The sequence below is a fragment of the Camelus dromedarius genome, chromosome 11 (genome assembly GCF_036321535.1).
Source record: "Camelus dromedarius isolate mCamDro1 chromosome 11, mCamDro1.pat, whole genome shotgun sequence".
Classification (NCBI taxonomy): Eukaryota; Metazoa; Chordata; class Mammalia; order Artiodactyla; family Camelidae; genus Camelus; species Camelus dromedarius.
In genome coordinates this window covers 44,518,541-44,537,859 of record NC_087446.1, presented here as the reverse complement: position 1 = coordinate 44,537,859, position 19,319 = coordinate 44,518,541, and the positions used below count along the sequence as shown (strand labels likewise).

At 39.0% G+C, this 19,319-nt stretch overlaps 1 protein-coding gene across 1 annotated transcript in view; it reads right to left on the bottom strand.

Annotated features, from left to right (window-relative positions):
* GNS (glucosamine (N-acetyl)-6-sulfatase) overlaps positions 1–19,319 on the bottom strand; it is a 43,614-nt gene that overhangs the window by 18,078 nt on the left and 6,217 nt on the right. The window contains exons 2-9 of the mRNA XM_031462778.2: positions 13,673–13,732; positions 10,882–11,088; positions 9,057–9,122; positions 8,531–8,629; positions 6,896–7,063; positions 5,207–5,289; positions 3,927–4,045; positions 2,135–2,238 (exon numbers count right to left, since the gene is read on the bottom strand). Of these exons, the coding sequence (XP_031318638.1) occupies positions 2,135–2,238; positions 3,927–4,045; positions 5,207–5,289; positions 6,896–7,063; positions 8,531–8,629; positions 9,057–9,122; positions 10,882–11,088; positions 13,673–13,732 (906 nt within the window). The remainder of the gene's footprint in view (positions 1–2,134; positions 2,239–3,926; positions 4,046–5,206; positions 5,290–6,895; positions 7,064–8,530; positions 8,630–9,056; positions 9,123–10,881; positions 11,089–13,672; positions 13,733–19,319) is intronic.

Genomic DNA, 19,319 nt, shown 5'->3' with positions numbered 1-19,319 from the left:
CGTTGTCTGAGCTACAGTGCAATGGTTACATGTGTGGACTCTGGTTAAGTGTCTGGCAGCCAGACTGCCCGAGTTCAAAGGCAGGGCTCTGATATTCTTAGCTACACTATCTTGGGCCATTGTACTTCTATACCTCAGTTTCCTCCATCTGTAAAATGGGGATAAGCGTCTTCAAATCTCGTAAGGCTGTGCAGATTACATGAGTTGATACAGGTGATACACTTGGATTAGCACCTGTCACAGCCTAAGCATTCAATGAATGTTAGTTAATATTGTTGAAGTGGCTTCCTAGGAACCAGGTTCACTTAGATGGCTTAGAGGAGGTGAAGTTTCCGATTTTAACATTTAAATGGAACTGTTAACGCAGGGGGAAAAAAGGAAGGGCTTGTTCCCTGGGCAGCTGCTGACACTTCACTCCGTCCCCAGCGGTCCCCGCACTTGCTGGATGTGGCCCCAGCAGCCCTGCTCCTGCGCTCTCAACTGGCTCCCAGCACCAAGATCAAGAAAATGTTAAGAGTTAATGACCTTTCAAACACACCTACCTGCTTTGGAATGAGAGGCCTGTTTAAAGGGTACTGAATTTGTAGTGGGAAGTGACTGGCTTGAGGAATGTGGGTCTTAAGAGAAAAAAAACTCAAAAGGCAATTATGAAAGCCATTTTAAGTTCCCGAAAGAATTTTAACAGAATTCCATTAAGAGCACTGTGAACAGAAATAGGTAAATGGCAGACATTTAAACGAAGTAAACATTAAACCCCCAAAGTGAATTAAAGTACTGAGTATACCCAGAAAGTCTGGCCCATTTTGCAATGTTAGCTTAAACGATCCATTTGCTTGCTTGCTTTTGTCTCACTGAGCTGGGACTGAAACTGGTATCAGGGAAGAGACAAAACATAACTGGTAGAGTCCTATCAAATCTTATCTCCCAAGCATCAGACCAAAGTGTCTTGGATCAAGGTACTCAAAATCTCTAAGAACAAAGTGCCTCAGTATTAGGTACCAAATCTGAGACCAAATGGAAATGACAACAGAAGAACGTGGTACTTTATAACAGCTCTGCAGAGAAAATCGGTAAAGCAGAAAGGTATTAATAAGGAAGAGACCCACAGAGATGGGAACCAAATTCTCAGATGACACACCTTCTGTGGCCTCATACTCAAAGGGAGGTCAGACCAACAGCTGACATCACCTGGTAACACCTGGGAGCAGGTTGAAATGCAGAATCAGAATCTGAATTTTTAACAAGGTCCCCGGGGATGTGCACACACAGCAAAGCCTGAAGAGCGCTGCTCTACAGGGTTGTGGGCCTCAAACCAGGCTGTCTCTCAGAATCACTTGTCAACTTAAGAAAAAAAGGAAGAGGGAGGGCTCCTATTCCAGTCCAAGTTGAGTCGACCAGAACCCTTCTGAATGTCGAGCCTTTCAGTTTCAGAAGGTGGTTCTGATGAACATCCTGGTGGACAGCCACCACTCAAGGACCAAGTAAAAATCTACTCTAAAAAGACAAGCAAAAGATATTTATGCCAATATGCATATATGAGGGAAAATACAGTTAATGGTGGGTGGCCAGGAGTTTATTGGTATTATGAGAAGTAAAATAAGTCAGACAAAGACAAATACTGTACGTTATCACCTGTATGAGGAATCTAAAATATAAAACCTGTTAGTGATTATCTCAGAAAAGAAACAGACTCCCAGATATAGAAAACAAACTAGTGGATACCAGTGGGGGGAGGAAGGAAGGAGGGAGAAGCAACATAAAGGTGGGGATTAAAAGGTACGAACTGTTACTTATAAAATAAGCTACAAGGATGTACTGTACAACACGAAATATAGCCAGTATTTTCAAGTAACTATAATTAAAAATTGTGAATCAATATATTGTATGCCTGTAACTTATATAATAACTGTACATCAACTATACTTCAATAAAAAATAAAGAATAAAGAATAAAAAAAAAAGAGTAAAGAAAGAATCACTATTTGCAAGGCTTATAAATACACTTGCAAGATCTTAAGCCAATCAGCCTTCATTCTTGCAGAAGGAGAAACTGAACCAGCCTCCTCTCAGGAGGTATAGCTTGCTTTTCTCAGCAAGTGCTACCTGTTAACTGCATCATCCTCTCAGGCACCCACCTTGCTCGTCTGATTGGGTTTTACCCCAGGCCCTCGAACCAACAGTGGAACTTTGATGTCAAACTCATACAGCTGTCTCTTGTCTATTGGCAAAGAAAACTGTCCTGAAAAAGAAAAAAAAATGCAAAGGGTAAAGATGGAGCCAAGACAGAAGTGTCAGTCATGCATCTGTTCACTTGATTAACAGTAAAAACGAAAACAACCTTGTTCTACTAATTGTGGTGTTTTAACGGAAAGCTTAAATTTGCCTGGGTTTCTTATCACTACAAGGCAGGAAACAATGAGCTCATCTTCTTTAAACAAATGCCTAGACTCCGTGGTCTAACACAGGCAAATTCAGCAAAAGGAATGGCCGGAAAGTTTTGAAGCACAAATGCATAATTTATGCACGATACTCCACCTGCTCACAGTTGAAGGAGGTTTTACTCTAAAAGCTGCTAAGTAAAGGAGCAAAATCATTCACCCAGCCTTTCCTGAATAAATTGCATTTCAAGGTAACCAAAGGACGAGGGGAATTCTCAAAGGAGTTCCAGCTAATAAAGGCGAAAGGAAGGAGTTACGAAGTCAAAGCTTGCAATTTCTGAGGGAACAGTTTTAAGCAATAATCATCAATGGAAACTTTAGCCACAAAAGGTTCAGAGGACTGGCTCCGGTTGAAACCACAGGAGCCATCAATCAACATTAGCATCTCTGAAGTGGGGCAACCAGACACCACAGGCGTCAGCGTCATGCTGTGAAGACACAGGAAGTCCACCGCAGCATCAACAAGAAAGCATTCTTGCTGAAAACGTGAATTTCTAATAAGACTCTAGCTCTAACTACCAATCCATAGGGAATGGTCAATATAGATAAACAAGTTAAAGCAATCAGCTAAATCTAGAATCGGAGTCATTTAGGAAAAGGTCAGTTTTTCCAATTAACCGGTGGCAAAGCACAGCCTTGGAACACACAAAACCTAAAAACAGCGTGTGGACTTTGTCTAGATCCTGATACACAACAAACGAGCCGCGCACACAATCAAGGGCTGATGGGTGGAATCATAACATCTGGAGTTCCTTCAGAAACTTCCAGCTAAAAAAGAAACACGAAGGTGGGAGGAATTCAAATGACTGGGCCCATGCAGCTGAAAACTGGAGAATGGCTATTTTACTAGTCTCTACTTTGAGCGCCTAAAAATAGTCACAATAATACAATAAATGCCTAATCAACCTGCTTCTGTGCAAGCAAACCTCAGATAAATTCAAGTTTATGAACTCCAAACGTGGAAGAATACATTGACTTTTTTTCACTAGAGAAGATCCAAGTAGAAAGGATGAAAGTCAAGGACATGGGGCTGACTCATACTGCAGTTGTGAAAAGACAAAAAACAATTCATAAACCACACACCCATACACCCACACCCATCAAGAAAGCTAATTTCACAAAGCTTCGCCTCAAGACAACGCTCTCTTGGTCTTTCTGTGTAAAATGTCTTAGTCCTATTTTTTTAAGATTGACTTGTCCTTTAAATCTAGTTCAATTTCTCACCCCAATAAAGCCTACCTCCAACCTGTCAAGTTCAGACTCCTAGAAAGCCATGTAAGTCAGCCTGGGAAATAGCCAATTATGAAACCTGGTCTCTCCACAGGGGAATGAACTGGCCCTCAAACTGGAGGGGCCCCGAGGGCAAGATCCTCCAGCTGGCCTGTCTACTGCTGCAAAAGGACAGGAGCTCCCCGGCAGCACTACTGATTGGGGGAGAAAGGAAAGGCACCTCACAAAGGTCACGGGACCACCTAGCCCTGCCCCTTACCTGTATGATAGCCGTTGTCTGAGGTATAAAAGATGTAGGTGTTGTTGAGCTCCCCGTTGAACTCCAATCGCTTGATTAGCTTCTCCACGAGGTCATCAACTGAGAGGAGAGTCTGCCACCTGGATGTGAACAGGGGGTGGCAATGGGACCGCAGAGACAATGGCTGAGGTACTGCTCTCTTGCCGAAACAGCGAAAGCGAAGTCCCAAAGCTCCCCAAACCAAACCAAACCCCCAAAACACTCCCAACCTCCCTCCCAAAAAACCCCCTCAAAGCCACTCTCCCCAAAACCTCGAATCCCAAACTCAGAACAAAACAGAGATGAGGAAATTCCAAACGTATTAGTTCATCCCAAATTTAACTGATTCCAAAGAAATAGAGACTTTTTTTTTTAAACAACCAGTTAGTTTTATTATTTATCATAACTGGTGATAAGAGTAAAGATTACTGGAAGGGGAAGTTGTCAACTCAGCACTGATTAAGAGAGATTAATTCAGATAGACCTGTGCTACAACAGTGTTTAATAGTCTAAACGAGGAGTCAGCCAACTACAGTCACGGGCCATAGCCTGACCACTTTTTTTGTTTTTAAATTGTGGTACACACAGGTCAGTAGTGTTAAGTATATTCATATGGTGAAACAGATCTCCAGAACTTTTTACCTTGAAAATCTGAAACTCTACACCCACGAAACAACAACTTGCTGTCTATTTTTACAAAAAGTTTTGTTGGAACACAGCCACGCTCATTCATTCACATACTGCCCAGGGCTGCTTGTGCACTCCAACAGCAGAGCTGAGCGGCTGCAACAGAGACTATGTGGTGTGCAAGCCTGTCATACTTACTATCTGACCCTTCACAGAAAAAGTTTTCCAACCCCTGATCTAAAACTGAATTCACCTTAAGTGTCGTGCTTTAAGAAACTGACTTAGGAATTTCTTGAAAACTGAAACCGACAAAGGCAAATATTATGCTCTAGTCTAAGCCCTTGGGTCTTATGCAAACACTGGGGCTGATTTCTCACAAAGTGACCTTTTCTGTAGACACAGGGAAAAAAAATTTTTTTTTAACCAAATGGCTCCAGTTTGCAACATTTTAATAAGTCATAAAAATGAACTGTTTAATTAGTTCTAGGGCCCAAAGGCCACCTCGCAGTTGAATGTAAAGACCTCCCATCAACTTGCTACCCTCTGAGAGATAACCACATGGTGCAGCCCCTGCTCATGGGCTGCTTCAGAGGGTCCTCACAGACCACCTAGACTGAGAAAGGAGCAGCTCTTACCTTTTTCTAAACGCATTATCTAAAAACTGTATTGAAGAATTAGTCATCGGGGTCTTGGCTTGCCTGATGAGCCAGTGCTTGTTCTAAAATTTAAAAGGAAAAAAAAAAAGTTAACAGCAAGTCACCATAATGAAATAAACTAGGTATCAAAGATCATTTTATACTTCAGTGAAAAGGAACTCCCTGGAGCCTCCTGCTTAACTTCATCCTTTTCCTCTGCCACCCACACCCACTTCCCTCCCCCATGTTGGTAAAAAAAAACTTCGTGCAAATCATCACTCATTCTTTAGCTTCTTCCCATCAACCTCCCTAACAGCAAAAAGCCTGGGCTCCTTTGCCAGTAGCTTTAATAAGAGATTTAGTGAAAGTTCTCGAAGCTACTGACTAAAAAGACATTAAATTTATAGCCTGGAGTCTATGCTTTGGGTCTACCACGCAAACCACAAAAGGGTAAACACTAACTTTACCCTCCTCTAAGTTTTGCCTAATAAGTCATCATTCTGTCACCCTCTATTTTCCTACCTAAGGTATCGATTATCCTTGGACCTTGGGGAAAATCTCATCACAGCAATTTCCTAAAACTTCAAGTCCAAATCTGGAGGGTTCTTCTCATTTAAACTAAAAAGTCACAGTTGAAACCAAAACATTGCCGAACACCAGTGTCTCCTATTCGTAAAACCCTAAGCCACCCTCTCCCAAAATCATGATCCTCCAAGTGTTCTTTAGTTAACATGCCTGATAAACGCTGTAGAGCATTTCTTGCTGCAAATTCACATTGGAACAACATTAACTAAGAAATTCTGTAGCAGAGTCTTATTTAACCTGATGTTTCTAAACTCACTTGCTCATGGGAACTTCTATGAAATTCTTTTGGAACACAGTTAGAAAATGGCCCTCTGGTTTAAAGCTCAGTTCACTCAGATTTCATGTCATATGTAACAGGCACAGGCCGATAATGTTAAGCCACACAGCAGCTGCATGAGGGACCAGGATCCCCCAGTCTAAAGAGAACAATGGAAGTTAAGCATCTTGCTCGTGGTCAGGTCACTTAACTAGGAAGTGGTAACACTGAGTCGAATTCCAAGACTCACTCTTTCTACCGCCTCACAAGCAACTAAGATCTCTGGGCAACAGGCATGAGGCAGAAGAAGCCCAGCGAACGGCCTCTCCCCTGTGCCAGGGGAAAGGTAAGTTAAGTGGCATGTGAGGTGAACAGCATTAGGTTGTGGCCCTTCATTATCCTCCCTGCTCTGGCTCATTTCTCCGCTCAACTTCGCTTCCCGGTCACACTGTACCGCATCACCCCTCTTCATCCTACGCCTGGTGCCTGGTGAGCGCCATCCAGAAGAGACTGCTGCAGGCCCAGCTCAGCCACACGGGACGTGTCTCCGCCACCGCCGGGCAGGGGGAGAGCCAGCACAGAGGTTATCAGAAAAGCCTGCATTCAGAGAGGATGGCATGTCTTTACCATTCCCTATGGACTCTCCAGCTGCTCACTGGATGTGTGGCAGGAACCTTATCTGTACCCCTGGAGCAAGTTTATACTACCTAGTGTACTAGAGACAAGTGCAATTACTGTTAAAATCTTTAGAACGAAGACCAACTACATGGCTCAAAGGCTCCCTGCTGAGTATATTTTACAGTTAACCACATCAAGCGTGGCTTAATTCAAGGGTTAGGGGAAACTACCGTTCCATGGATGTTGAAGTTCTTGTTTCTTGGCGCAAAGACGTTCTGGAAGGTGTTCTGGTACTGAGGTGCGGCCGTCCAAGGAGAATGAGGCGCTGGAGTGGAGATCATCATGAAGAATGGCTCAGAGTTGGACTTGTAGTCCAGGAAGTCCAAGGAGACATTGGCCTGACACATACAAAGACTTGTCATCTCTTACCCTACCCAACAGCTGAGGTTTTGATAGACACATGTTCTCTGGGGAACAGAGGGTATGGGGCCCTGTCAGCTTTCAGCCAATCTTGGCACACAATTTACATCACAGTCACTTGCAAGCATGTTGCTAGAACAAATCATTTCAGGGAAATACTTACAACAAGAAATTGAAAAGCACACCATCCTAGGAAAGCAACTAAGAATTGTTGATTTTATAGGACCTGAAAATTGTTTTGCCTTCCATAAGGGAAAAAAATGTAATTTGGCCATTTTAGTATTAACTTACATTAATGCACCTTAGCATATATACATTTGATGTCTTAAAAGAATATAAAAAGAGAACCTAATTCACAACGGGAAAAGTGAATTAAGTTACCTTAATCTTACAAAAATACGTAGAGTAGACAGACCCTAAGTTGTGCCAGCTGAAGTAGCTCAGCCAAGTGAATCGTATTGAGCCCAAATACATCATACCAGGGTTTTAATTTATATGGACTGACATTTTCCATTTGCTTCTCTAGAGATACTTTATGAAAATGAAAGCACCCCACATCCATGCCGTTTTTCATTGTTCTAGCTGATTTACATCTTCACTTAGTCACCGCCCACCTGCTGGACTCCAGCCCTGCCGGAAACCTCGTGCTTTCTCCACCATGCCAGGCACACTGCTGCTTCAACATCCTCACGCTTTTGGCTCCCTCTGCCTGTGGCGCTCTTTCCCCTGATCTGCAGAGCTCACTCTTACCTCCTTCAGGATATTGCTTAAATGTTATCTAAGTAACTCCCATTCCCTGCCTTATTTTTCTAACTGATCACCACTTAACAAAACAAATGAATGTGTGCATATACACACACACACGTGTAAATAAAATCTACCACTGAAAAGTCACGTTCCACAGAGTCAGGGACTTTGTTTAGACTTACTGCTGAACACCTGCTCTACTGGGTGCTGAAGTACTTGGTGAATAGAAGCTCTGCAGAGGGCTGGCATCAGAAACATCTTAGACAGGAAAAGAACAGTCCCAAATTCACCCGATTTCAGTATTTTTTATATATAAACATACAATGCCTGAAGGACTCCCCATCCCTATCCCCCACCCTCATGATGAATCTTGTAGCTTGTGAGTAAAACTGGGGTCAAGAGTAGGAACCCCTACAAAGTAAAACCTGCTCAAAGTAATCTCTATAGGCTTAGAGATTAGCCTTTGGAAAAGGGATTTGCTGCTGGAATTTCAAGAACATTAGATCTGAGTCTGGCTTATATACAAAGAAAAACACCCTCAGGAGTTTTTAATCAGCTGGAAATATTCCTTGGCGGTCAGACCAAGTTATTATTCATTCATGTTACCCAACATGAACAAATACGACTAAAGGTTTTCTCTGCGGAGTCTTTAATCAAATGTGAGCTAAACCTGCAAGGACAGAGCTTCAGTAACTCACCAAAACATCCGTCAGGTAGTCCACACTGTAGTTTTCTCCGTGCTTCCGCGCCTTCCCATTGATAGAGAGGGTGTAATTATAATATTTAGAATTCTTTTCCTATGAAAGAGAGAAAAGTAAAATCTGTTATGAGGTCAGCACACAAAATTAAAGTTGGAAACCATGCTGGGCTAAACTAAACTCTGTTTAAATAGTGGTTAAGAAATTTAAAAAATTGCTCTAGTCAATACTGAATTGGATTTTTTGACTATGGTTTTTATTAACTACTAGCACAGTTTCAACAATATGTCCTAGTTTAAAAAGCGAGAAATGGATCAGGTACAACAGCAAAATACATTGCTAAACCCTGTGCAATGCAGGAAAAATATCCCACAATTCACAAGCCAACAGACTTTCTTTTAAAGAGATAAAAAGGCCAATCATAAAAGCAAACCAAGTTATGTCATTAGCAGGGCTACATTAGAAGGTAAACATTTTGCATCTGCAGAATTGTGTTTAATTGTCACTGACTTCAATCATCACTCACCAAGGCATACCAGTAACTCCAGCCCAGAGGGACGTGCGCTAGTCCACCTGCATCTGGGGCTCCATACTGAAAAGCAAGACATGCAGCGCGTTAGGAGTCCTTACACGTGACCAGACCAGAAGGAAACAGGAAACGTTTAGAATCTCTGTAGATCAGTACCTGAAACATGGCAGGCGCTCAATTTCTCCAAACACACAAATCAGTCAAAAAGTAAAGAACACTACAATCCAAGGAACTTCTGAAGCAGGAGTTGGCAAATTACAGCTGGCAGGCCAAATCTTGCCTGCCAACAGTTTGTATGGCCAGCAAGCCATGAATTTTCTTCCAACCATTAAAAATATAAACACCAATCAAAAAAGGAATATTTCTGTGACAAGTTACATGCCATTGAGATTTCAACGATGATGACATTTTACTGGAACACAGCCATGCTCCTTGGTTCATGTAAGTCTATGGCTGCTCTCATGCGACAACGGCAGAACCGAGCAGTCACAACAGAGGCACACCACCTGCAAAGCCTAATGTGTTTACCTCTGGCCCTGTACAGGGGAAGTCCGCACCGCTTAGGCCGCAGGGCTCATCTGCTGAGCCACTGATGGTTTAGACTGAATAGCCAGCCAAACCTGTGGCTAACAGCCCAAATGAATCAGAGTATGAGTTATATCAGCCTATCGCTTCAGCTGTCCCGCTGATAAAATCTGCTTTTGGACTCAAATTTATCTGATGAGATGAGTAAGTGAAGACAGTACAGAATCATCCCATTTTATCTCAACAAGGTTTAACCAATGCCCATTTAAGGCAGTATCCCTGAGAATGAAATGTCTGTATTCTGAAGAATTTCTAACTTTGTAAACATGTTCGATGATCTTTAACATGCAAAGTAATAAAAGTTCTCTTTATGACCCATATTCTTAACCCAATAACCTGGTATCCATACCTACTGCTTATGATTCTTTCCAAACTGACTTATTTTCCAACAAACCCACAAGGTTGCAAATCCCCCCAGTAGCTGCAGGGAGAGGGAGAATGAACAGATAATTCATATCAGAGATTAAGATCTCTAGCAACCATGGATAAATTATCTAAGAAAATGGGCATCTTCTCTTTGTCCTGAGTCCCCAGTCTTACTGCAAGAGATAACCCCAAACACTCTCAAACACACTATTTCCTTTAAACTTGAACTCTGAATAAATGCTAAGGCCAATGTGGTGGACTTGAGGCCCTGAAATGTGGCCTTGGCCATTCACAATGAGCTTTTCCTCCATCCAGGCCCACAAAGCCAGCTCACTAACTACTCAGTGGTCCGCTTTAAAGGCTTAATGGCTTGAATGTCCTAAGGCTCTGGGTGTTTTCCCTTTATCACTGATCTCTCCACAATCTCTTCCCAGTTTTCAAGTTAGAAAACGGGAGTTAAGTATTAAGTTTTATAATTCAGGAAACAGGCTAAGAGGAAAAAATTCTTCACTCTGGTCCTGATAAAGGGGAAATGGAAACAAAGATACCATGACAGCCACAAGACAAGCAGAATTCTTGAGGAAAAAAGGGGAAGATGCAACAGACAACAGTAGTCCTAAGACAGATTTTAAATAAATGCTCCTGAGACTCTTTAAAAAAAGAATAACACAGTACCCAAATCATGTAAATAATTCATGTACGTAAGTTCTTGTTTAACAGGCAGATTAGGAGAAAACAAAATACCAAAAACCTTGTAATGTGACTTGAATGGATACTAATTAAAAAACAATTAACATGAATTATATTAATTCACAGTTAATAAGTTGTTATTAAAGAGAAAAAAAGGGAATAATTAGACCATCTAACATACCTCATTTAGATATTTCCCTGCAAAAAAGGTCTGATAACCACACATTGATCTGAGAATTGCTGGGAAAGTATTTGGTTCTTGGATCTTCTGCCAAGACTTGCTACTGCAGTTTCCCTCCAAAGTGTTGTTAACAACGTGATGATTATGTGGGTACTTCCCTGTCAGGATACTGGCTCGGCTCGGGCAGCAAAGAGCACTTGGCACATACTACAAAGGGAACAGAAGCAAGAAAGACAAAGTTACACAAGACAGATTTCTCACCATTTCTCAAGAGAACAAAGAAAGGTGCTAAATACTCTAACTTCAAATTTCTAGTTTCCCATGAAACAGAGATCTTCTTTACCTGTGACACACATCATCAGAATGGCTTTAAGACCCAAAGCAGAGACCATCAAGCAGATAAAACAAACCAAGAGAGCAGATTTCTTTTTCAGCTGGTTTATTTCTACAGGATAACATAATAGTTGTTCTAATCTCATTTGCCAAAGAATATTTACATGCAAGCAAAACAGTAGAGCGGGAGCTAGGTCTTCACCAAAGACAACGACTACTTGAAGCTAATGTTGCTGAGAAGTAGAGGTTCACTCAGGCTAATCTGTAGCTTTATACATTAACCGCATCATTTTATAAATTGGACACATTCTATTTTTATTCTAATTATATTTCTACTAGCTCCTGTCATTAATAGAATTACCCTATTTTACTCAATAACATTTATCTAGGTCTTAATGCACATCACCGATCCACTTTACAGAAGGGTAATAGTAGCTTATACTCACACCAGCAGGGAAGGAATGCTCATTGAAGCACACCCCTGCCAAAATTACATAGTATCCCTTTGAGATACTTAGCGTTTCTTTGGCCTTTCAAATTGGATTTGGCATTTTTAAGTACTGGCAAGGATGAACATTTTCCGCATGCATACGGACCAACTGCATTCATGTGAATGGTTTGTTCATGTGCTTTTGCACATTTCCCCTCTTGTTACCTAAAATCTGAGTTAAGGAAGGATTCAATCATGTCACAAATACTTCCCATTTTTTACTTCTGCTTTTTAATTTTGTCAGATGTTTCACTTGTTAATTTTCACACTGGCAACTCTTAATTCTTTCTCTTTTTTATTTTCTGACCTATGTTTTGGCCAATGCCATGCTGTTCAATGGATCTTCATTTTACATTTTAGTATATTTAATATTTTGGTAAAGCCATCTCTTCCTTTAAAAATTTTACCTTGATTATTTTAACCTACTTATGATTCCAGATAACTTTGGAATCACTGAATTCAGCCTAAAAAATCTTGTTGGGATTCTGATCAGAATAATCATTTTATAATCTTGTGTCTTACCACAAAAAATGAAGTGGATATCTACATATGAAGTATTTTATCCCTCACAAAATTCTGTAACTGTATTTACAGGTCTTAACCATTACTGGCCACTAGTGGCTCTTCCTGGAGTCGGTATTTTCCTGCTGTGTAAGTGGAATCTTTTCTCTCCCCTGCCCCCACCATATTTCTCTAACTGGTTACATGGAAGAAAGGTATTTCTACTTTTTCATTTCTATCTTACTCAACTGTATTAATTTAAAAATCTTTCCAACAATTCTCCTGTGTTTTCTAGGTAGAAAATCCAGACAAGTGGAAATAATAATTTTGTCTCTTTCCAATAGTTTTACCTTTTAATTCCACAAGATTTATGCCAATGACTGGACAGTTCAGGAGAACATTGAGAGGTACTAGGCCCTTGTCTCTTCCCTAAAAGCAGTGCTCTGAGACTTTCACCTTAATTTTAAGTTGTGCTATTTGTTTAAAATATTCATCATAGTAAGGATGTAGTCTTCTAACAGTTTAATAAATTACAAGGAAAGGATGCTAAAATTTCAGAGGACTTTAAGCCTCTACTGAGATGAGCATCTAATTTTCCTCCTTTTAATTACTGATGATATGCTGGTGGACAATATAACAACCACTGTTATGTAGTGGTACTTGCTTTAAGTCAGGCACCGGTATAAGTGCTTGCTTTACGTGTAACAATTCATTTAACCTCTGAGGTAGCTTTTAGTATCCCTATTTACTAAATGGGGAAACCAAAGGCCAAACAGGTTAATAACTCACGCAAGGTCACAGAGCTAGAAAAGAGGCAGAGAGGACATTCAGAACAAGGTGATCTGGTTCCAGAGTCTGTGCTCTTCACCACAACACTCTGCTGCTGTTCACGGAAGTTCCTGACATTAAGCTAGGTAAGATACCACTTAGTTGGTTATGAGCATAGGTTTTGAATTTGATTTGTATTTTATTTTGGAGCTTTCCACTTATATTTTTATATGTACACACATAGACATACGCACACACACAGTTGTTGTTGGGTTTTGTTTTGTTGCTATTTTCTTTGTTAGGTTCGGCTATCAGGGTTTACTGGGCTTTGTAAAGTGGCCTGCTAGCTTTTACCATGGAACAATTTATATAGTATGAATGTTACCTGATTGTTACAAAAGATTTTCAAACCTCCAACAGTGAAGTTTTAAATAAAATTCTCTAGTTCTGTTCTCTAGTTCTGAGTTGTAGATCAGACTGGCTCAGAAAATACCTGCAATTTAATCTTCAATTGGTAAGAAGTAATACTTCAATTAAAAGAATTTACATTACATTAAATAGAGTTCTTCCATCAGATCAGGCACTTACCTAGGGAAAAAAACCCACATACATTACACTTGACTACCCCAAAGAGAGTGTTTCTTCTTAGAACATAACACAACTGAAACCCCCAAAAATTAAATTAGCTTCAAAACTTACAGCACTGGAGAAAGTCATCCCCATCTCTCCGATGAGAGCCTTGGTTTTCTTTAGTGGTGTCTGTAAAATAAATAATTATCTGTTAAACAATGTCTTTTAATAAACTAAAACAGACAGAACAAAATTTGTGGGTTTTATGTATCTATTCTTAACCTTTTATTCCCAAATGATCAGCTCCACCTGACACTAAGAAACAGCCAAGAGAGTTCTGTGGGATTCTGGAGACGAACCAAACACGCTTGGTTACGGTCAATTACGTCCTGTGCAGAAGTTCAGGGAGTTATAACTCCTGTAGGAAAGGGAAGTTCACAGCTGATGGAATTATTCTAGCAATGTTGATTTCAAAGTAATAAAATTTTGGTGCCCTTTTCTCATCTGTCACCAGCCCCTTACAAATAGATGAAGAATATCTATCTCCATTAACTCATTTATAGAAGCAGGATGTGGAAAATGATGTGAAAGGAGCCTTCCACCCTTTAAAACACAAATAAGACAACACTTAGGTTCTGAAAGCCAGACAAGGCCCTGAGGCTCAGAGAATGACTCAAATATCAGACACGTGGTGGTGAAGCCCGGACACACACTCCGGCTATAAGCTCAGGGCCCTCTGCACTAGACCAATCACCTCTTCAGGTAAAGACGTGAACCAGGCGGCCAACAGACACACACACAGCCTTGTCAGGCCAAAGACTAGTCAGAAATTTCTTTGTTTATATCCTTGCTTTTTATCTTTTGTTCAAAACTTAAGAGCCTGACAGGTATAGACAATAACTAATTTCAAATCCTAGAGTGAGGATTAAAAGTAGGAAGACTGTTATTTATATACAAATAATAACATTTTAAAAAATCACCAGTAATATTTATTCAGATTCCAGACAGCAAGAAAGGACAATCTGAAGAAGCTTGTTTCAGTTCTATGAGTCAGTTCATGACAATTCTGAAGTACCTTTGAAATCCGAGACCATTCTAAGCATGACTACGTTAATAAGAGGGTCATTTTCAACATTGCTATCTTATTCCCATTGTTTTATACAGATGGTAGGAAACCTAAGGAACCCATTAGCTTGAAAGGATAAGGATTCTAACTTATCTGAGAAGAACTTTTAATGCTGAAAAAGTATTTGACAAAATTCAAAATCCATTTATGATAAAAACTCTCGAAGTGGGTATAGAGGGAATGTACCTCAATATAATAAAGGCCATATAAAATAAATCCACAGCTAACATCCTACTCAACAGTGAAAAAAATTAAAGTTTTTCCTCTAGGATCAGGAACAAGACAAGGATGCCCACTCTTGCCGCTTTTATTCAACATAGTATTGGAAGTCCTAGCCATAACAATTAGACAAGGAAAAGAAAAGGAATCCAAATTGAAAAGCAAGAAGTAAAACTGTCACTGTCTGTGGATGGCATGATACTATACATAGAAAATCCTCAAGACATCACCAAAAAACTACCAGAGCTCATCAATGAATTTGGTAAAGTTGCAGGATACAAAATTAATATACAGAAATCTGTTGTGTTTCTATACACCATACAATGAACTATCAGAAGGAGAAATTAAGGAAACAATCCCATCTACAATCGCATCAAAAAGAATAAAGTACCTAGGGATAAAAGTACCTAAGGAGGTAAAAGAATTTTACTCAGAAAACTGTAACACACTGATGAATGAAACTGAAGATGACACAAACAGACAGAAAGATATACCAGGTTCATGGACTGGAAAAATTACTATTGTTAAAATGATCATGCTTTTCAAGGCAATCTACAGATTCAGTGCAATCCCTATCAAAATGCCAATGGTATTTTTCACAGAAGTGAAAGAAATAATTTTAAAATTTGTATGGAAACACAGAAGATCATGAATAGCTAAAACCTTAAGAAAGAAGAATGGAGCTGCTGGTATCATGCTCCCTGACTTCAGAGTATAGTAGAAAGCTACAGTAATCAAAACAGTATGATTGTGCTGTACACTAGAAATTGACACATTGTAACTGACTATACTTCAATTAAAAAAAACCAGTATGGTACTGCCACAAAAAAAGACACACAGATCAATGGAACAGAATAGAGAGCCCACATATAAACCAATACACTTACAGTAATTAATCTATGACAATGGAGCCAAGAACATGCGCTGGAGAAAAGACAGTCTCTTCAATAGGTGGCGCTGGGAAAAGTGGCGCTGGTTCCAACGACATTTAAAAGAATGAAATTAGAACATTCTCTAACACCATATATAAAAATAAACTCAAATGGATTAGAGACCTAAATGTAAAACTGGAAACGATAAAACTCCTAGAGGGAAACATAGGCAGAACTCTTTTTGCCATAAACCATAGCAGTATATTTTTGAATCTGTCTTCTAAAGCAAGAAACAAAAAACAAACAAATGGGACCTAATTAAACTTAAAAGCCTTTGCACAGCAAAGGAAACTACCAGCAAAACAAAAAGACAATGTACTGAATGGCAGAAAATATTTGCAAATGATGACTGATAAGAGGTTAATATCCAAAATATATACAGTTTATACAACTCAGTATCAAAAAACAAATAACCTGATTGAGAAACAGGCAGAAAACCAAAATAGACATTTCTCCAAAAAAGACATACAGATGGCCAACAGGCAAATGAAAAGATGTTCACCATCATTAATCAGAGAAACACAAATGAAAATCACAATGAGATATTACCTCACACCTGTCAGAATGCTATCATCAAAAAGACCACAAATCCCAGAGGAAAACATAGGCACAACACTTGTTGACATAAATCACAGCATTGTTTTTTTTTTCAAACCAGGTCCTAGAGTAATGGAAATAAAAGCAAAAATAAACAAATGGAACTTAATTAAACTTATAAGCTTTTGCACATCTAAGGGATACCATAAACAAAATGAAAAGAACCTACAGACTGGAAAAAAATACTTGCAAATGATGCAACTGAAGGGACTAATTTCCAAAATATACAAACAGCTCATACAACTCAATATAAAAAAAAAAAAAAAAAAAAAGCAACCCATCCAAAAAATGAGAAGACCTAAATAGATATTTCTCCAAAGAAGACATACAGATGGCCAACAGGCACATGAGAAGATGCTCAATATAGCTATTTATCAGAGAAATGTAATCAAAACTACAATGAAGTATCACCTCACACCAGTTAGAAAGGTCATCATCAAAAAATCTATAAATAAATGCTGGAGAGGGTGTAGAGAAAAAGGAACCTCCTCACACTGTTGGTGGGAATGAAAATTGGTGCAACTACTATGGAAGACAGTATGGAGGTTCCTTAAAAAAACCAGAAACAGTTACCATATGATCCAGCAACCCTACTCCTGGGCATATAGCTGGAGGAAACTAATTTGAAAAGACATATGCACCTCAATATTCACAGCAGCAAGACTTACAATAGCCAACACATGGAAACAACCTAAATTTCCAAAAACAGATGAATGGATAAAGAAGATGCAGTATATATACACAATGGACTATTACTCGGCCATAAAAAAGAACAAAATGCCATTTGCAGCAACATGGATGGACCTAGAGATGATCATATTAAGTGAAATAAGTCAAAGACAAATATCATATGATGTTACTTGTATGTGGAATAAAAAAAAAGACAAATTTTATTTACAAACCAGAAATAGACTCACAGACAAAAACATTCTGGGGGGGAGGGATAGATTAGGAGTTTGGGGTTAACAGATACATTATTACTATATATAAAATAGATAAACAATAAGGACCTACTATATAGCACAAGGAACTATATTCAATTTCCTGTGAGCTGTAATGGAAAAGAATCTGAAAAATATGTATGTGTAACCAATTACTTTGCTGTACACATAAAACTAAAAACACTGTAGAGAGGCTGACTTTTTTTATGTTGTTGTTTTGTTTTGGGGGGATAATTAGGTTTATTTATTTATTTATTTAATGAAGGTACTGGGGATTGAACCCAAGATCTCATGCATGCTAAGCATGCGCTCTACCACTGAGCTATTACCCTTCCCTGAAATTAAGATTGTAAACTGACTTCACCTCAGTAAAAAATAAGAAATTTTAAAAAAAGACAAAAAAAAAGACCATAAATAACAAATTTTAGCAAGGATATGAAGAAAAGGAACCCTTGTACACTGTCAGTGGGAATAAACTGGTGCAGTCACTGTGGAAATCAAAAAACTAAAAATAGAACTATCATATGATCCAGCAATTCTACTCCTAGGCATATACCTGAAGAAAACAAAAACACTAATTTGAAAAGATACATGCATTCCATGTTATGGTTAGTGAAATAAGTCAGACAGAGAAAGATAAATACTGTATGTTATCACTTATGTGTGGAATCTAAAAAATAAAACTAGTGAATATAACGAAGTAAGAAACAGAATGACAAATATAGAGGACAAACTAGTGGTTACCAGTGCGGAGAGGGAAGAGGGGAGAAGGAGAGAGGCAGGGGATTAAGAGGTACAAACTACTATGTGTAAAATAAGTCAGCTATGAGGATAAATTGAACAGCACAGGGAATATAGCCAATATTTTATATTGACTATAAATGGAGTATAATCTATAAAAATTCTGAATTACTATGTTGTACACCTAAAACATAAAATACTGTAAATCAACTATACCTCAATTAAAAAAACAGTAATCAAAACAGAAACAGTATTGGCATAAAAACAGACATACAGATCGATGAAACTGAAGAGTCCAGAAATAAACCCACATACTAATGGTCAATTACTTAATGACAAAGGAATCAAGAATATACAATGAAGAAAAGACAGTCTCTTCAATAAATATTGCTTGCAAAACTGGACAACCACATGTGAAAGAATGAAACTGGACCAATATCACACACCATACACAAAAACTAACTCAACATGGAGTAAAGGCATTCTTGAATGTAAGTCCTGAAACCATGGAGAAGAAAACATAGGTGGTAAGCTCCTTGCCATCAGCCTTGGCAATGAATTTTTAGATCTGACACCGAAAGCAAAGGCAACAAAAACAAACAAGTGGGACTACATCAAACTAAAAAGCTTCTGACCCCCATACCTACAGTCAATTAACCTTCGACAAAGGAGGCAAAAAACAATTGAGAAAAGACAGTCTCTTCAGCAAGTGCTATTGGGAGAGCGGGACAGCCTCACATAAATCAATGAAGTTAGAACACACCCTCATACTATACACAAAAATGAACTCACATGGCTTAATGACTTAAATATAAGACATGACACCATAAAAACTCCAAGAAAAGAACACAGGCAAAACATCTTCTGACATAAAATGCAGCAATATTTTCTTAGATCAGTCTCTCAAGGCAAAAGAAATAAAATTGAAATTAAACAAATGGGACCTTATCAAACTACAAGATTTTACATCGCAAAGGAAGCCATAAATAAAATGAAATGACAACCTGCAGACTGGGAGAAAATATTTGCAAATGATGTGACTGACAAGGGATTAATTTCCAAAATATACAAACAGTGCATACAACTCATTATCAAAAAGCAAACAAAATCAATCAAAAAATGAGCAGAAGACCTAAACAGACATTTCTCCAAAGAAGACATACAGATGGCCCACAAGCACATGAAAAGATGCTCAAAATCATTAATTATAAGGGAAATGC